The sequence below is a fragment of the Choloepus didactylus genome, chromosome 14, assembly GCF_015220235.1.
Source record: "Choloepus didactylus isolate mChoDid1 chromosome 14, mChoDid1.pri, whole genome shotgun sequence".
In the NCBI taxonomy this organism is placed as follows: Eukaryota; Metazoa; Chordata; class Mammalia; order Pilosa; family Megalonychidae; genus Choloepus; species Choloepus didactylus.
In genome coordinates, this window is record NC_051320.1 from 76,374,852 (window position 1) to 76,395,025 (window position 20,174).

At 36.1% G+C, this 20,174-nt stretch overlaps 1 protein-coding gene across 3 annotated transcripts in view; it reads left to right on the forward strand.

Moving 5' to 3' along the window:
• Window positions 1-20,174, forward strand: part of COL14A1 (collagen type XIV alpha 1 chain) — a 206,602-nt gene that overhangs the window by 128,678 nt on the left and 57,750 nt on the right. For all 3 annotated transcript variants that reach the window (XM_037803228.1, XM_037803230.1, XM_037803229.1), the window contains exons 27-34: window positions 1,459-1,582; window positions 1,789-1,932; window positions 2,727-2,891; window positions 3,472-3,510; window positions 3,663-3,801; window positions 7,986-8,128; window positions 8,268-8,377; window positions 12,590-12,748. In XM_037803228.1, the coding sequence (XP_037659156.1) occupies window positions 1,459-1,582; window positions 1,789-1,932; window positions 2,727-2,891; window positions 3,472-3,510; window positions 3,663-3,801; window positions 7,986-8,128; window positions 8,268-8,377; window positions 12,590-12,748 (1,023 nt within the window). The remainder of the gene's footprint in view (window positions 1-1,458; window positions 1,583-1,788; window positions 1,933-2,726; window positions 2,892-3,471; window positions 3,511-3,662; window positions 3,802-7,985; window positions 8,129-8,267; window positions 8,378-12,589; window positions 12,749-20,174) is intronic.

Below are 20,174 nucleotides of genomic sequence, written 5' to 3' on the forward strand. Positions count from 1 at the left end.
ATTCAAAAATTGTTTGCTTGTTTATTTATTTGTTTGTTTGTTTGTTCTTGAGCCCTTGTAATGGCAGCTTGTTGGGGGGAAATGAGTAAACAGCTATAATGATTGGATCCAACCCCATGAGAGAAAATAGATGATTCTGGATTTGGAAATAACTTACTGGTGCCTGGTAGAACTTGAAAGGATGTTAATCCCTAAGAACTGTCAAGTTCAGCAAACTAAGACAGGGTATAATGGCCATGTCAGGGGATGTCTCTTTTATAAACTAGGTATATATATATATATATATATATATATATATATATATATATATTAAAGGTAGAGTATTTCCTTTAAAGGTACACACAATATTTTCCCTGTCCTCAAGAACATTACAATCTTGAAAGGGAGAGAGATATGGCCACAAGTTATTATAGTTCAAGTAGAATATGAAACTAATTTATTTATTAAAAATATTCACTGAGGATCTGTTGTGACCAGACATCATACTAGGTAGAGGGAATACACAATATGACAGGCAGTATCTCAGACATTCTTCAAGGTAGGTGGAGGAGGAGAGAGGGAGGCAAATATAAACATGTAAACAAATAAATTCAAAAGGTAGGGACATGAGCTATGAAAGTGGAATGATATGATTTAGAGTTCAAGAAGGCCCTTTCCAAGGAGGTATCTTCTGCACTTATATGTGAATGATGCACTGAAGACCTGAGAGTAGAATTTCCAGACAGGAAACAGTACATGCAAAGGACCAAAGATGCGAATGAGTTTGGAAGGTTCAGAAACCAGCACTTATTTTAGAATATTGGAGAGGGTGGGGATAGGACAAAAGGTAGAGGGAGTAGTTAATTCCAGGTCATCTTAGGTCTTGTGGGCCATTGAAGGTGTCAGGGTGACATCCTAGAGGCAGTGGGAAGCCACTGGAAAGTTTTAAGGGGAGGAAAGACAAGATCTGATTTGCTTTTTAAAAAAGATTGTTTTGACTCTTTTGAAGAGCATGGATAACAGGGGTAAGAATGGAAGGGGGAGACCAGTTAGGGGGCTGGTCTGCTGGTCTGCTCAGGTCAGGTAGGTGGCTTGGACTAGGGTGATGGTCATAAAAAGAAGTGAAGTACTGATACATACTACAACGTAGATGAGCCTCAAAAACATTATGTTGAATGTAGGAGGCCAAACACAAAGGCTACATGTTGTTGTTCCATTGACATGAAATATCCTGAATAGGTAAATCCATAAAGACAGAACACAAATTAATAATTGCCAGGGGCTGAGGGAAAGAGGTTTTCTTTAGGGGCAATGAAAATATTTAGGAACTGGATCAAGGTGGTGGTTGCATATCATTGCGAATGTAGTAAATGCCACTGAATTGCTCACTATAAAATGGTTACTTTTATGTTATGTGAATTTGATCTCAATAAAAAATAAAAACAGCCCCCCCAAAACTAATACACCTTCTCTCTCCAGGTGGCAATGGTTCAGTTCACTGATGACCCCAGGACAGAATTTACACTAAATGCTTACAAAACTAAAGAGTCTCTTCTTAACGCAATTAAACATGTTTCATACAAAGGAGGAAATACAAAAACAGGTAAAATCAAAGATTCTCCTAGCAAAGAACCAAAGTAATTAATTATTAGTAATTAATGAAATGACTTCTTTCTGAGGCATAGTAATTTCAATTTTTTCATTGTTTAGATTTTTCAGTGATTTTAGAACCATTTTCCTAACCTCCCCTTCCCAGCAAAACAAAAAAAGAAGGGAGTAAAATTGAACTGTTGATTTCCTTTATTTCAGGAAAAGCCATTAAGTATGTTCGAGACACCTTGTTTAGTGCAGAGTCAGGTACAAGAAGAGGCATCCCAAAAGTTATAGTGGTTATAACGGATGGGAGGTCACAAGATGATGTGAACAAAATTGCCAAAGAGATGCAATTAGATGGTAAGTTTTACGGATAGAAGCAATAGTGGCTACGAAAAATAATGTTAGCATTGGTGTTTTCTAAATCCAAACTTATGGGCCATGTAAGACGTACTTAAGTGTTTCTAAATCATTCTTAATATTAAATGGGCAATGTGGTTTACAAATACTTTCCAGTTTACAGATCTATCATTTTTCTGTATTTTCTGTAATACTTTTATTATGCATCAGGTGCCCTGTATAAGGAATATGAAAAGGTCCATGATGAAGGCCCAGAAAGAGGACCTGAAACAAAGAAACTCCTCAGCCCTCTCATCTGTAAAAGGGAGAGTCTCATAGGACTATTGTGAAAATTAAATTATCTAAGACATGTGTGGCAAATAGTTTCATATTTATTCACCAGCATTGGTGTTAAGCTTGCTCATGTCTCATATCTCAGTTTCTACTTCTGAGAAAAACAACACAACTGAGTTAAACTCAGTTTCTCTGTTTCAACTATTCTACATCCCGTAAATCTTAAAATAACTATTAAAATATGCAAACGTAAAGATGTTACTCAAGTGGGAACTGTTTTGTCCCGAGCACTAATGGGACATCAGCCTTCTTGAGTTTCTTTAAAATGGAAAATCTCTTTGGGCAATTGATGGAACACTTATCACATAATGAAGTATGTGCATGCAGAATTCTGATGAACTGGAAAGAATGCATTTTCCACTTCCATCATCCCTGCTAACCATTTGTACTTGACTTACATTGCATTATTTGTATTTGGGGCCATTTAAAGTAATCAGAAATCTGTTCCCCTTCCTCCACAGGCTACAGCATTTTTGCAGTCGGAGTGGCAGATGCAGATTACTCAGAGTTGGTTAGCATTGGCAGTAAGCCCAGTGCACGCCATGTCTTCTTTGTGGATGACTTTGATGCCTTTAAGAAAATTGAAGACGAGTTGATTACTTTCGTCTGTGAAGCTGCATCAGCAAGTTAGTGCTTACTCATGTTGTTCAAAGGTTGAAATATTTAATTCTGGTCAAATAATGAGTCCCATCTTGATGTGAGGAAGGGATATTGAATTGCAGAGGTGTTTGTTATGCAGACATTAAGTTTATAGTTTGAGCATGTGAAAGTCATCCAGTCTTCCCTCCCCCATCCCACCCACTTCAGAGTTTTAGGTTGATAAAGCATTTCCCTAATAAAATGAGTGTCTGTGTTTAAAAGCAACTGTGCTTAAATAGATGAAGCAAATAGCTTTCAGAAATGTATTAAGAATGCCTGTTGGGTAACACGTTAGAAATGAGGCTTCTCCCAACACACATGCTTAAGAGATTGATTGCTGACAATTTTAATGAACCCAGAAAAGAAGAAATCTGTGGCCCTTTGGTTTTAATAGGAGCAGTTAGAGCATTTCAAATTTTGAGAAACCACAGAAAACCATTGTAACATTTGTTTTGGATTCCCTAGACAATTGACTTCCAGAAAGATTATGTTAGCTACCTGTTCTCAGAATGGGAAAAGAGTATGTTTGGGAACATATCTAAACTAGGGCTTTGTTTTATTTTCTAGCCTGCCCACCGGTGCACAAGGATGGCATCGATCTTGCAGGTATATACTGTCACAATTTTTCCAAATACAAATGTACTAAATAAACACCGTTTGGGGTCCAGTGTTTTTTTTTTATCCTTAATAGAATAAACTTGAAATTTAAAATCCTAAGGGGCATATATATTCTTTTTCTGTACTTTTTGGTTGCTCAGGATTTAAGATGATGGAAATGTTTGGCTTGGTCGAAAAGGATTTTTCATCTGTGGAAGGGGTTTCTATGCAGCCTGGTACCTTCAATGTGTACCCCTGTTACCAACTTCATAAAGATGCCCTGGTTTCCCAGCCGACCAGGTATGTGTCCGTTACAAGATATGAAAGCCAATCATTTGTTTATTATATCTCCATGTGAAAATGATGTCAACTCAAAATATGCTGTAATAGTTCCTGGTAGGATTTCCCATCATATTTAGAGTAAATGATGCCTAGGTTCCTTTCCTTAAAAGCATCAGAATCACAGATAATATTGGTTGAACTTTAGTATGTTTGTCAGAGTTCTCCAGAGGCACAGAACCACAGAACTAACAGCATATATATATATATGTGTGTGTGTGTGTGTGTGTGTGTGTGTGAGCTTTATTATAGGAATTGGCTCATGTGACCGTGGGGATTGGTGAGGTCAAATTCCATATGGCGAGTCACAAGTTGGAAACTCTGATGAAGGTGAGGTTGAATTCCCCTGAGAAGGTGGCTGGCTGAACTGGAGGCAGGAATTCTTATTTTCTGACTTCTGAAATCCCCAGTTCTGGCCTTAAGACCTCTGACTGATCGGATGAAGAGATTCTCCTCATTGCTGAAGGCAGTCTCCTTTGTTGATTTTTGATGCAACCTGCCATAGATGCAATCAATTGACTATAGATTCATCTATGGAATAGCCTTACAGTAACAATCAGACCAGTGTTTGCTCGACCAAACAACTGGGCACTGTAACCTAGCCAAGCTGACACATGAAATTAACCATCACCTTGTTGATCTGAGAAACTATATAATTATAGGTTTATATGTATACAATACTGTTATATGCCAGGCATTGTTCTAAGTGTTTTAAGTATATGAACTCACTCCAACCTCCAAAGGACGCTATGAAGTAGATTCAGTTATCATCTCAATTTTACAAATGATGAAATTGAAGCACAAAGAAGTTAAATGACTTGAGTGAGATCACATAGTTTGTTAAGTGGCAATGCTGGGATTTGTATCCCTCTATAATCAGGCTCCAGAGCCCACACCCTGAACTGACACTAGTGCCATGAATTCACATGGTTTTTATCTTTTTTATCTTTGAGAAGTCACAACAGCATCTCTGTATAGTTAAAGAATAGTAGTAGGTTTATATAAAAATCACATTAGCTGTTTTTTGACAGTCTGGTGCACTTAGGGATTCGTGAGGCTTTTTGGAGTAATTCTGCAAACTCCGGAGTTTCTTGAGGGTGCAGGTAGATAATTCCTGGGTTAAAGGGTTATCTTTCAAGATGTCATCTGCTACCTTAAATTCCAATTCAGTGTTTGTTTTTGTCTCAAAATGCCTTTATTGGCTTATGGGAATCATTTCAGAGTGTCCAAATGTTGATGTACACATGGACATGAAAAATTGGGAGAGATCATGTGAGCATTCATCTATCCAATTTATAAAAAGTTACTTTTCTATCTTCTACAAAAATAATGTTTATTAAGTTCTAGTCCACTACAGTACTATCCATGTTCTTTTGTTTTGTTTTATTATAGGGAATAATATTTAAATAAGTACACCTCTTCTAATAATTTAAAATATTTGTTGATTTAGGCCTAGTTTCATTTTCTAGGAAATTGTTATAAATGCCTCTGACCTTCAGAATAGATGTGGTTTTAGATAAAACCAAAATCTGATGTTCCTTTTTGGCAGGTTTTCCCCACACTGTCTATTTAAGTGGATAATAAAGTGTGTATTTGGATAATCATTCCTGGAAGCCTAGCCAAAAAGGAGAATTGCCAAAGGGAAAATCCTCTACTCCTCCACTGATATTGCTCATCAAGTCCGCAGTGCCCGCCACCTTGTGAAACCCGTTCATCCATTCCCAGCCCTGTACCTGACCTGTCACCAGCATTTGACACAGCTGATTGCTCTCTCCTCCTGTGCTCACTTTCCCCACTTGGCTTCCGGGACACACACTCTCCAGAGTTTCTTCCTGCATTTTCCGCTGTTCCTTTGCAGCGCTGGTTGCTTTTCTTCTCTACCTCCTCTTGTGGGAGGGGCCAGGCCTTGCTCGCTGATCTCTTTGCCTTTATCTACACCCACTCCCTGGTGATCTTTTCAGTCTTGTGGCTCTAAGCAGCAGCTAGATGCCAAGGATTCCCAAATATGTATGTCTAGTCCATACCTATTTACCAAAGCCTGTCCTGCATATCCAACTGTCTGCTAAGCATCTCCTATTGAATGTCTAATGGGCATTTCAAACTTCATATGTTCAAAACCATGTCCCTGATTCTCCTTCCAAAACCAGCTTCACCCATAACCTTTTCCATCTCAATTAATAACTACATCAAACTGCATCTGACTCCTCTCTCTTTTCCCCTGCATCCAATCTAGTTCTAAATCCTGTTGTCTGTAACTTCTCACCACCTCCACTGCCACCACCTCTATCTGTGCCACCATCATTTTTTCCACAGATCATCTCAACAGTCTCCTAATAGACCTCCCTGTTTTGCCCTTGCTCTCTTAGAATCAATTTTCCAAGTATTAGCAGAGTCATTCTTTTGAAAATGTTAAGTCAGATCAGGTCACCCCAGAACCCCATTCCCTATTTCCCTTAGAATAAGTCAACGTTCTTGGAATGTCCTCCAGGGCCCCACATTATCCAATACCTGTTACCTTTCTTCACCTCTTGTCTCTCTCTCTCTCTGCTCCAGCCACCGATGGCCTCCTGGCCATTCCCCAAACACACCAGCCATGTGCTGCCTTGCTGTATTTGCACTGGATATTCCTTCAGCCTGAAATACCCTTCCTTCTAATACCCTCCATTTAGGAGGCTAATTTCCTTGCTTTCTTCAAGATTTTGGTCAAATGTAAACTAATGGAGGCTTCTCAATGTGCCTTCTAATCAAAGCCAACCCTGGTGACCTCAGTTTAAGTTGCAGCATGATCCCCCTCAACCTTCCAGTTCTCATTTTGCTGCTCTATATATTTGTTTTCCCTGGCTAACATACTGTCCAACATACTGTACCATTCACCCTGCTAGAATTTAAGTGCCACAAGGACAGGAATCCATGTCAGTTTTATTCACTGATGGATCCTAAATACCTATAACAATGTCTGGAACATAGTAAGTAAAATATTTATTAAAAATTTATTAATTTTTGATGCATGAAGGAATGAATTAACAGATGAATAGATGAAAGCTTTATTTTATCTATGCAAATCAAGCATTCATTTTCAAATTCATGTTTAACTCTCACATTCACAGATTTATTAACTTAATTAAAAACTATTTATGTAGCTCCTACCATATGTAAAGAGCTCTATTTGTTGCTTGGGGGAAGATATTAAAAGTAAGTCAGGGATCCATTTAGTTGTTAGAAAGAGAGATAAGATGTTGTAGCTGGTTGGCTTTCCTAGGAAGCAGAATCAGAGGTGGAGATTGGTGTACGGGAGCTTGATGAGGGTGTGCCCTTGTGGAAAAGAAGAAAAGGAAGCAGGGGAAGGCAAAGGGGAGAAGTCGGGCTGTGAAGCAGTTTCAATGAAAGCCTCAGCTGACCCTACAGGGAGTTCTGAAAATAACCCTGCAGATCTGTCGTCTATTGGGATAAGAGACCTTGGTCCTTAAACCTCTAAAAGGTAGGTCATTAAAAGGAGGTGCCTTGGAAAGGTGGTGTGACCTTGAGAGAGGCAGCTTTCTCAGCTGAGGCAATTTATGAAGGGAGCCGGTAGCTGAGAGCTGTGTGGACGGTACTGCCAGCAGCAAGGGCGGTATGGTTTTAAGTTTTGAAGGTGGCTCTGAACAGTGCATCACAGCGCCCACCACAGACAGAAATGCAATTAACTACAATATGGGGTAGAAAGTGACAATGTCATAAGGTTTCCAGAAAGGTTCCAAATAAGCATGATTTATAAGACTAAAAAGTTTGGGAACTACTTAAGTGTTCAACTTGAAGTGGCTGGTTGGATACCTTATGGAATAGCAAAACAAGAGAAGATTGTACACTCATTAAATATCATGCTTTTCAAAATATTTTAAGAAAATGGAAAATGCTTATAAATGCTGCTAAGAAAAGAAAGAGACAAAATGGGATAACTTGTACAAATACATGCCTTCTTTAAAGACTAGAGGGAAATGTATTACACTGAAAGAAGATAACTCTTGTTGGCATTAATTGTGCTGTTTTTCCTTCTTTTCTGTTTTTCTAAATCTTGTTTCTTGAAATGAACATGTATTTGTTTTATAATTATATAAATAACTTTTGAAGAGGGATACAATAAAATCTGATGTTCTTTCCACTTTCAGATATTTGCATCCGGAAGGATTGCCCTCTGACTACACCCTCAGCTTTCTCTTCCGGATTCTTCCTGACACTCCAGAGGAGCCATTTGCTCTTTGGGAGATTTTAAATAAAAATTCAGACCCATTGGTTGGAGTCATTTTAGATAGTAAGTATGTTTATTAACATAACATTTTTAATTTTTCCTTCATGTGTGTCATTTTCAATTTGAAAATTACTAAAGTTGAATCTTAGAAAAATGACACATTTTAATTCTTTCTAAAATGTTTTTATTTTTCTTTGAATAGATGGTGGGAAAACCCTGACATATTTCAACTATGACTACAGTGGAGATTTTCAAACTGCTACTTTTGAAGGACCTGAAATTAGGAAAATTTTCTATGGCAGCTTTCACAAGGTTAGTAATGCTGTATATACATACATGTTTCATTTTGTTAGCTGTTGGGCAAAGCAACATAGGCGTATGTTTGTGCCAATGCACAAACTTTGGTGTAAAAATATTCCATAGAAACAAGTTCACAGAAATATTGCTATATTAGTTTATTTTCTTGGGGTAGAGTAGGAACATGTTGGAAGTAAAGTAGTTATTTTAGGTTAGTTGTCTTTTTCTTACTCCCTTGTTATGTTATGGTCTCTTTGATATGTTTTTTTACTGTATTTTTTTTTTAATTTTTTTAAATATAGTTAATTGAGAAAAAAAGTTAATTAAAAAAAAAGAAAAAACAATGAAAAATATTCCATAGAGTTTTGGGCCTCAAATGTCAATTAGAGTAATAATTACCTGTGGGGCTTGTTAACAATGCCCAGAGATTCTGATTTGGTAGTTCTGAGATGGGACCCTGAAAGGTCCCATGTTTAGCAGTCACCACAGATGATTTTGGTAGAAATGGTCCAGGTTCCCTCTGTGAGAAACAATACAGTAGAGGGTACTGTATTACTAAGCAGACAATTGTATGTACTTTCATTTGCTAAATTATATGTGATGTAGAAGGGATTACTGGTCTACCTGGCCACAGCTGCAGCCACAAGTGAAGGCACAGTCAGCAGAATCATCTTAAAATGTATATGTAAAATTAATCACATTAAAATAATTATATTTATGCAAGTCTGCCCTATTACTGCTATGATAAAGTAGTCACCCTGGGGCAAAAAATATAAAATCTGACTTCAGTTCTCATTTTAATAATTTAACACTTGTGATAGAACTGTGCTCCTTATAATTTCAAATTCAAAAATATATTCTGGTGGTCACTGGGGTGGACATGCTTTCTTCCAATATGTACTGTTTCCTTTGTATTCAGCTAATATCCTCATCTTGATCTTGATGTTAAGGTCTGTAGCAACAAGACTGCAGAGCATTTTCTCGGTGGTGCTGGGAAATGTCTTCCCTCCTTACTGGGTCCTTCCCACCAGGTTAGAGTGGAAAAAGGAATGCTATATAGCATTCTTCACCTTGGCTTCTGTCTTCTGACCTAAAATGTAGTGAAGTTAAACTTATTTGCCCAGTGTTGCTACTTTCTGGGATTTTGAATACCATACTTGCATACAAACATTGCATAACACAAATGTTACTTATTTATTTATAGTTTAGTAGTACAGTGCTACCAGAAGTACAAGATATTTGAAAAACACTTGAGACAGGTATAGATTTCTTAGTTCATGGTTCACAACGTCCCATTATCAGATCTTTGGACTTATTGTCATTTATTCACCAAGTTCCTCTTTTTTCTAATTTTATTTTTAAAATTTTACAAACAAGCACTCCCCCTTTTCCCCATCCTCATGTCCCCCTGGTAATCTCTATTCTGCTTTCCAGCTCTTCAAATTCGTTATATCTAGTTATCTCTTACAGATATCATACAGATATCATACAATATTTGTGCTTATGTGCCTTTCTTATTTCATTGAGCATAATGTTTTCATGGTTCTTCCATGTTGCAGCATCCCTCACAACTTCATTCTTTCTTATGGGCAAATAATATTCCATTGTGTGTATGTACCACATTTGTTGATCCATTCCTTTGTTGGTGGCCACTTGGGTTGTTTCCACCTTTGGCTATTGTGAATGGTACTTCTATAAACATTGTGTACAGGTTTCTGTTTGTAACTCTGTTTTCACTCTTTTTGGGTATGTACCTAGAAGTGGAATGGCCAGGTCATATGGTAGCCCTAGTTAGTTTTTTGAGGAACTGCCATATTGCTTTCCACAGTGACTACACTGTTTTATTTCCCCCCAACAATGCACTAGTGTGCCAATTTTTCCCCATTCTCTCCAACGCTTGTTATTTTCCATTTTAAAAATAATAGCCATGTTTGTGGGTGTGAAGTGGTAGCTCATTGTGGTTTTGATTTTCATTTCTCTAATGGCTAATAAGGTTCAGCATCTTCTCAGTTTCTATTGGCCATTTGTGTAGCTTCTTTGGAGAAATGTCTATCCAAGTCCTTTGCCCATTTTTAAATTGTGTTGTTTAGCACCCTTATCAAAAATCAATTTGCCTTGGATGTACCAAGTTCCTCTGACATGATTCATTTCTTGGTTAGTCAGAGTGAGTTGCAAAGAAACCAAGAAAAATTGTAGGGAAAATGCAAAGTATTTGATATTTCATGAGTGTTTAAAAAAAATTTATCGTCTTAGCAAATGGTATAGCCATGAACTTGTCATTCTCATTGCAAATAATCCTTTATGAGTTTTAGATAAATGTTAAGCTTTAACTTACCTTACTAGAAGAACTCAAAGACCTAGGAGGAAAGCTCATTAAAAATTGGTTCCAAATTTATAAACCTTCAAGTTTTTTAAAGTTATAAGAAGAAAACCTTCTCCCACTTTAAGTATTAACAAAACCAAAAGATAAACAAAAAGAAGAAAAGAAAAGAAAGGGCTTGTCATGTAACAGACTACTTTAAAATGGATCCGTTAATGGAAAATTTCAATGCAAATTCAATTTATAGCGAAGAAATTCTTTTTGTTCATAGACTTCTATTATACTTTAATAAATACATTACCTTAATTTCTCATTGATTTTCAATAGGCTTTATATTTTTACAATTTGGGTATAAAGTATGGCTCCAAGGTCTATTTCAAAAAATTAATAATTATATAAATGGACCCTTAAACACAACCAAAGAAGCAAAATATTTTTGAAAACTTTTCAATGTCTCCTTTTGTAAAGAGAATTTTTTTTTTTTAATGTGAACAATCACCTCACAATTAATAGTTCTTGGAGTATGGTTATCATATGTGAGGTTTTCTTAGCACTCAGCATGACAATTTCTGTAATTGTTAATAATGAAAAGTATTTCAAGGCTGAAACACACACAAAAGTTAAGTTATACCCTTCTAAATGATCATAAGAGCTTTTAATAAAAAGTGAGGAATGTTGGGGCATTTACTCCAACAGTGTTTCTTTTCATGGGTAATATTTAACTCTTTTGTAAGGGAAAAGAAATGCTCAAGAGCCCCCACCATTGACTTATATTATTTTTATCATGATGTATCTTAAATAAATAAAGCATTGTATAAAAATCAGTATAAACTCATGCTTTCTGCTCTTATGCAATAATGAAACAAATATAAAGGTTGAGCAAAACCAATAAAATTAAAAGCAACATTGGAATATGATAGATGACAGTATTCCACTGAAATTAAATCTCTGCTAACAATGTGAATACAGTATTAGCTGTTATAACTCTCATACAAGGATTCATATATCCTAGTATTTTTCTTTGAATTACCTTAGACAGCTATTTATAATTTCTCTGGGCTTTCACTTGTGAAATAATGTGAAAGCATTTTTTAACTATTAATTCCACCTCTTTTAGGTCACTAGCCTGACACAAAAATTAGTAGTCATGGGATAAACCCAGAGATAAACCGACATGCATATATGAGCACTGAGATTTCATGGTGGAACTTGGTCACAATGTGGCCTCCCAGTCCATCTGGAATATACTTACTTTTGATTATCATATAAATGTTAACACAAATTTTTACAAATCCTCAAAAAGAATGTGAAGACTCCTGAAAATATGACCACAGACTTCCAGATTCTAAAGATCCTACTTTGAGAAAACTGCACTAAGCATTAAGCCAAAAGTCTTTGTTTCATTTGGACCTGGAATTTCCAGAAAACATTTTCCTTTCCCCTCAGATTCTAGATCATCTCTCCTCACTCTAAACAACTATTACTGAAGTGTGGTTTACTAATAATAGGGGCTACGTTAGATGATTTTTGTTGGTAAATTGACACACATTTTTTATTTCAGTATTTTTTGTATTTATTTTAACATGCATTAAGAAAAGACATAATTAGCACATCAATCCTCTCATTTCACACGTATTGTTGCTTGAGTGTAAGGCTAGATCTTAAAAAGTGAATCCCTTTAAGGTTGTTTTAAAAAAAATGTTAAGTAAATAAAAATACTGATGGTACTTGAAAATGGGAAACTCAGGGGTTGTAAAAGTGGAGCCCTGCTCCTTTAGCAAAATACATGGCAACAGAATCCCATCCCTTCTCTTTTATTCTTTATAGTGATAAGTCACACAATTATGCAAATCTGGTTGATATTTCCTCCTGCTTCTTACTTCTAAAACATCTTTACTTGTACCCAGATACACATTGTTGTCAGCAAGACTTTGGCCAAACTGGTTGTTGACTGCAAGCAAGTGGGTGAGAAGGCAATCAATGCATCAGCTAACATCACATCGGATGGTGTAGAAGTTCTGGGAAGAATGGTTCGATCGAGAGGACTGAATGGAAACTCTGTACCAGTAAGTGGATGAACAAGTGAAATTCCTCTATTATTATGGAAAAAAAGTCATTTTAAAGAATATTTAGCTATTTTTAAGGGAAAATTTTGGTATGGAGATGGATGGATGGATGGACAGACGGACAGATGAACAGACACACGGATGTATGGATAAACAGATAATGGCCTCTTTAAATGCACAAAACACATGGTTCAAAGCTCTTGACAGTATGCGTCTGCCATATTATTAGGAAACTGCTCCAGGAATTAGGCTAGTTTATTTTGTAAACATAGTTTAAAATTAAAATACTAAAATATTAATCACACGAAACTTTGTGACATAAATGGTTTGTAAATGAGAATCAAAACTGTAAACTAATCTCATTTACATAAGCCAATAAAATACATACAAAATATATGGATATTATACCCTAGAAATTGAAATAAGCCTTTCTTTCAGGTTAAATTTGGGTATTTTAAAACTAGGTTCTTGCTTTTTCTAAAGTGAAGTTTACTGTTTAATCACTGATGTAAGGTAACAAATATTATATGATAATACATTTTTCATCATACAACATGGACTGTAAGTCTGGGCAACTCCCAGTTGGCAAAGGAATCACATTCCTCTTACTCACTACTCACAAAAAAGAAAACTGTACACAGGTTTTTGTTTTAACACCGTGCAATCACAGCTAATTAGTAGCATTCTCTAATTTGAGTCATTCTCTAATTAGATCCAACTAGCCCTTGAGGCATTTTATTCTTGTAAACAATTCCAACTATTTTAATTTACATTTCTCTTCTGCATAACAGAATCAAATTAATATGAATCACTACTGTTTTTAGCCACTGTGATAAATCTAGAGAATTGGCCATACGGGACTTAGAAAGATGGGTGGTTTTCAAAATTCTTTAAAGCTGAAGATCCCTTTGTACAAATGAAATCATGTACTATGTCAAATGGATGGATGGATGGATGGATGGATGGATGGATTGATGGATAGACAATCAGACAGAAAAAGCTTCTTGAATGGGCAAGGGAACATGGGGCCGCTGGTGCCCCCACCCTCCAGGGCCCCTAAGGCAGCTTGGAGGAGCACAGGTCTAATTCCTCAGCTCTAGTCTAACCTGTTCACTTTAGACACCAGGAAACAGTCCCAGAGAGGTGAAGTGATTTACCTTGGTGCACTTTGCTATTTAGTGCCATTTCTCTATGCAGTAAAAATGGAATTGAAGCCTTTGTGTATATAGGGGGGACATTGATACTTTCAGACCTTGATAGACATTTGCTAATTAGTTTAAGCTTTGAAATATATTTAAAAGTATTTTTGTTTCTACTTTGGTTTGGAAATTTATGGATTAGTTGTTTGAAAAGAGAATATTATAAGATATGGAAGACTCTTGTCTATGATGGTAAGGGGCTTTGAAGAATATTTACATGATACTGAGGGGTTGTCTCCCCTTAACACACAGCATTTCATGGTGATTAAGAAACACACTATCTTCTGCCTAATGGAAGATACTCCCATGATAGCCAACTCAGGAATTTATAAGAATCCAGAATTAGTAAACTGAAGATACCTTGTATGGAAAAATGGATGAGTGGATAGATGCTTAGATGGATGAATTAATGGACTCTTAATTTAGGAAAGAAGAACAATTCTAGGTGTATGAGATTCTGAGCCCCAATCCCGTGTACTGTTATTCTTTTACATTTTAGGAATAATGCATATAAAACTCATGACACTTAGTAGGCATTCAGTGAATAGTGGCTCTTATTGAAGGAAGTCAATAATTACTTCCCCATCCCTTTTTGCTCTTTACCTTCTCTAAAACTCTAGCAGTTTAAACTTGATTGTTGGCAGTCAGATATTATTATCTTATTCTTTCAGACATTTACATCTCACCTCTCTAGCCAGAGTATAAATTCCTCCCAAATAGAAACCATGTCATAGTCTTTATTTGCAACCACTGCCTTCTGTTCCACACTTCAGTATCAAATAAATTTCTCATGAAACGCTTGACAGAAATTAAATAGGATATTGCCTATTTAAATTGCATCATGTCTTTTTTTAAATTTTGTTTTACCTGTATTGTATTCCATATATGATATTTGCTGAATTCTTGTAATATATCACACCCTTTCCTAATTGCAATTTGTACTTTAAAATTACACTTTCATAATTACAAGTATAATAATTTTATTTAAAATTACAGTGTTTGCAATAATTATACTCCAAGTAGCTGACCAATTAAATATCAAATAATTTATTTCTGAAAGCAGAAGTGCCTGTGGGTTTCATGCCTACCGGTGACAAATCTTTACTTCTGGCCATGGAAGAAAAGCAATATAACAGAGCATCCTCTGTGGTAAGTTCCAACCAATAGTAGACAAAGGAGAATTTATAGAAGTCAATAATTAATGAGTTCTTTGTAAGGCTAGCAGGAAAAAAATATTGCCTTTTTTTAGAATCTTGAAGCCTACAAAGGATTATTAAATAGAACTTCAGTTGCCCACTTATTGAAGAATTTGATTATGTTGAAATGGATAATATTAAGTTAGATCTCAAGAATGGGATTGGAAACTTAGATGTGCTCTTTGAGTTATTGCTTGTTTCAGGACAAGGCAGGAGAGAATCCTCAGTCTTCGATTTTCAATTTAGAAATCACAGATTGCTGACATAGTCTTAGTATACATCTACTCCAACCCCCCACTTCAACCAGCAATAGGAGCTGTGTAATGTACAAAGGTACGATTATTCTAGGAGGAGCAATTATCATATAGGAGGGATTAGTAGTTTATTGATCAGCATTCCCTGGCAAATTCAGAAATGACTCCAAAAATGCCAGATGATGGAAGACTCTAAAGATTCAGGATTTAAAGAAAATATATTCTTTTTAAATCAAAGCTGAGTGGAGAATAGATTAATGGTTTTAGCAATATAGTCACTGCTTACTGAAATTACTGACATTTGTAATAAAAACAACTTGTGTTCAGCAATGCAAGATTTTATGGTAACAACAGTATCTAGCGGGACTAAACTAATAAGCCGACTTCTTTTAGCTGTCAGAACATGTGGGAAGAAACTTAACAACTGTGCTTCTCCTTTCCAATCTTTTTTCTCCAAAGAAGTTTCTTCTGCCTTATTCTGATCCCTAATGAAATTATATTGCTTACAATCAGGAATGATTCTAGAAAATTTTTGAGTTTCTGGCATAGGATTGTGTTTCTTAGTGTCTTTCTTCTACCTTTTCAAGTATAACGTTTGTGAAATTATCCAATTGGCCTTTATTTAGTCCTCTGCTGTGGAAAACAAAAGAGAAAAGTAAGTTATGCCATGGAGTACCTGGTCTTCAACTTCAATGACTGAGATGGAGCTTTATGTAGGAATCAATAGTAGATTGGTCGATGATATAGAAGCAAGTGCTGTTAAATTAAAAGGAAACGATTATGTGGTTTCACATGAAGTATCTCTTTTAAGCCTTAAACTGATAAATAGTTGCTAATATTTATTGAGTGCCAACTATCAGGTAGGCAGTGTTCAGTTTTGTGAGATTATCTCATTCGATTCTCCAATAACCCTATGAGGAGAAGCTTTTATAATCTCACTTTACTGATAGAGACAGTGAGACTTGAAGAAGTTAGGGAGGGAGCCCCTTTTAAACAGTGGGGAAAGTGAGATAAGGAGACTGTATCAGGCTTACCTTAGGTTACCTAACGTCTATTCTGTACTTTCTTCCACTGCATCAAACTCTGATTACTGTGTAAGTTAAGGCGGAGGAGGGGGCCTGCTCTGTTCTACCCACCCTCTGCCCTGTGTGGTCACTGACGGACACCGAGACTCACCATTATTTGAATCATGACCTTGAAAGTATATGATCAAAACTTTCCATCCGATGTTCTTTCTCACTTTTATTTTTTATTCTTATTCTGATTCTTTCTGGTGTAAGGAAAATGTTCAAAATTAGATTGGGGCGATGAATGCATGACTGTATGATGGTACTGTGAGCATGATGGATGATTGTATGGTATGGGAATATATCTCAGTAAAACTGAATTAAATTAAAAAACAAACAAACAAAACTTTCCACCCAAAATCTGTCTGTGTGTAAATATCTTAATTACTACCAAGTACAACCAGCTCTTAAGGTTCATTTCCTAATCCTAATAATGTCTTCATAGTTTTCCTTAAATTCAGTGAACTGAGAATATGTGAGAACCCTGAGTTCAATACCTGATAAGTGGGAAATGCTCAATAAATCTTGGTTTTGAGACAGAGTCAATAAAAGTTAAACACCACATGAAAGGCAGAGTATGGCCTAAGTGATCTGTCTACTGACTCTTAAATCCAACACTTTCAACAGTGTTCTTATGCAATGTATAGCTCTCTAAATATTTGTATAAGTTCAGGTATGGCTTGATTTCAAATTGCAAACTTGGTTGTGTTATGCTAGAAAAAAATCCAGACAATAAAATCTTGTACTGAGTGGAAATCGGAGCCAGGGGTAGGTTTTAATTGTCATTCACAGACTGTAGTGACTCAACTGCCGAGAAATATTTTAATCTTATTTTCATGCTGACATTTGACCTCAAATGACTTGCTTTCTGTGCTACACCAAGACAAAAATGTCCAACAATGAAAAATGAGCATTTGTAATTGGCTAAGTATTCCCTTGGAAGATATTATAAAAAGGGAAAGTAGGAGGCCATGAGCCTCTCTCTTTTTTTGCACAGATCTCTTTTATAATGTTCAGTTAGTTACAACGAAAAAAAGTTACACAAATAAAAAGGGTTGCTTTCTTGCATTAGTTGCCTGAAGCAGGATTTATTTTGAACCACATTGTCTTGTATCTTAAGGCACGATATAAAAAATCTTCTGACATACCTTCTTTGTACTCTCTCCTGCATAATTTGTATAAATATGTGTGTGATTTTTTTTTGGAATAAAAGCTGGAGGCAATTTTTTTGTTTTGTTTTGTTTTGCTTTTAATCAGTCCCTGGAAATGATATTTGGAAAAGAAATCCCTAGATAAAGGCTGAGGAATCTAAGATATTACGAATGGAAACAGCAATGAATAAATTTGTTGTACTCACAAAGAAAAGGCTGCTGACTTCATCTAACTTGAAAAAGAAAAGTCAGCCCACGTAGCATTCCTCAAATGACAGTTCTGGCCTCATTGAGCATGTAGTAGTAGGCATTCAACTCCTTGAATAAATGAAATGAGCTTGTAAGAATTCCAGTAACTGAATAAAGCAGAAGTCTAGCCATAGGTCTCTGTGTAGACATTATACTGTTATAGGTTATTAGTTGGTGAATGTTTATTTGAAAAAGTTCAAGAAAGCCTGGTACATATTGGGGCCCATGAAAGGCCTTGCTTTAAGTAAATCTTTTCATTCACAAAAATGCTTTTACATTGAGGGCTATATTCAGAAATGGAAAATTTCCTAGTGGATGAATGGTTCACACATTTAACTGAGTCTATCTAATGCTGTCATAAAAGACCCCATTTACTAAATGTCCCCAGAAAAAAATGGCATTGTAAGGTTAGGCTGGGTTCCTGCATTTCAAACATTAAACTAAAGATCCTTTTACTGAAAAATAAACCACAAGAAAATGGGGTGTGCTGTTCAAATCTCTACCAGAGCTACAATTTCAGCATGTGGTTACATCCTTAAACTCTTTCATCCCAGGCCATAATCAACAGAATGGAGTTAATATTACTGTCATCATACCTCATCATGGTTGTCTGAGGATTAAATGATACAAGCATAGTGTTTAGAATAGTGCTAGGCACCAAGTAGGTTTTCAACAAATGTTGGCTGCTATTGTTATTTGCTAAGGTTTTCTCAACCAAAACTTTAAACAGATAACATGATTTTTGTGGAAACAAACTAATGTTACATTTCTGCCCTTGATACTGTAATACTTTCCCTTTAATTCCACTTATGTATTTTTTTGCCTCTGTATTATATATTCTTGTACTATAAAGAATTCAACTAGGAAAGGGCTGTTCATAGAATTTTAAAATAATATTTGTTATTTATAACTATGTCCCAGGCACTGTTCTAAATATTTGCCCTATTTTAATTCATCTTCATAATAACCATATGAATAACTACTGCTAATAGATTAAAATAAGGAAACAGACTCCAAGACCTTAATAATTTGTTTAAAATGACTTGTGAGTGAAGGAGTCAGGGCTTACACTGGGCAGTCTAGCTCCAAAGCCCTTCCCATGCCCTGTGCACCTTGAAATATTTTTGTTGCTTTTGTTCATGGAAATCAATAGTAGTGTTCTCTTAGAAATGTTTTAATTTTGAAAACCTAATTTTTTAAAGGTCATAATTTTATTGTGTGGCTGTCCTACCCAGGCTCAGGTATGACAACCTTTGAAAAAACATTTCAACATTCTAGGAAAAAAAGATCAGCAAGCCATGCACCTGTTTCCTCAAACAGCACAGCAGATGTATCTAGAATCAAGAAGCATGATGCCTTGACCCAGGGTTATGTTATTGATCTTGCAAAACTCAGTTGGCATGGACATTTTCAGCAAGGCACAGTTCTCGAGTATAACAAGATTTCATTCTCTTTATTGTCAGATAGGACTGGCTCTTTTGTGATACTGTGGGCATTTTTAGTAATGTGTTTCAATAGTACTAGCTATGTGGACACTCTCATTTCCATCCAGAGGGCCCTCTAGCTTGATGGGGGATGAATAGTATTCCTCGGGGGAAAAGAAGGCACCAAGGATTTCCAGCCCTTGCAGAAAACAACCCAGAAGAAACGTTGCAGACTGAAAATGAAAAGGATGCCATCCTTTTCCCAGCTCTGTAATTGATCACACTTTTAATATTTCAAAATAATACAGGAAGAAATATATTAGAAATAGTTGGGTCATTAAGCTAGTGTTAGCCCTTAATGACATTATAATGATGTTTCTGTATATTTCAAACTGTACATTGAGTTCTTGCTGATATGCACGGGTAGAGCAAGACTGTCTAAATATTTGGCATGATCATTGGCTTAACTTAGCATGAGTTTTCACAGCGCTATATGTGACTCTGTCAAGACATTTGTCACGTTGTATACCGTAAAGAAGGTGCCCGTCTCCCTAACGTGTGATTTCCTCCAAGGCAGGACTGTAATTTTTGTTTATTTTCATATCCTAACAGTGTACATAGAATTTGGCTTACATTATGCGCAGAGGAAAAATTTGCTGGATGTAAGCATAGATGAATGAAGTCAGAATTAATTCAACAAGCTTTCATGAATGCCTATTATATGCCACCTATTATGATAGGGGATGCAAAATGCATAAGTGATTCCTTGTCCTTTGAAGAGTTCACATTCAAAGGAGGATGTAATACAAATAATTCTATTGTGTGGTGGGAGATGTGCTGGAAAAGAGACGCCTGGAGTGCTGTGTGATTATAGAGGCGTTCAGGA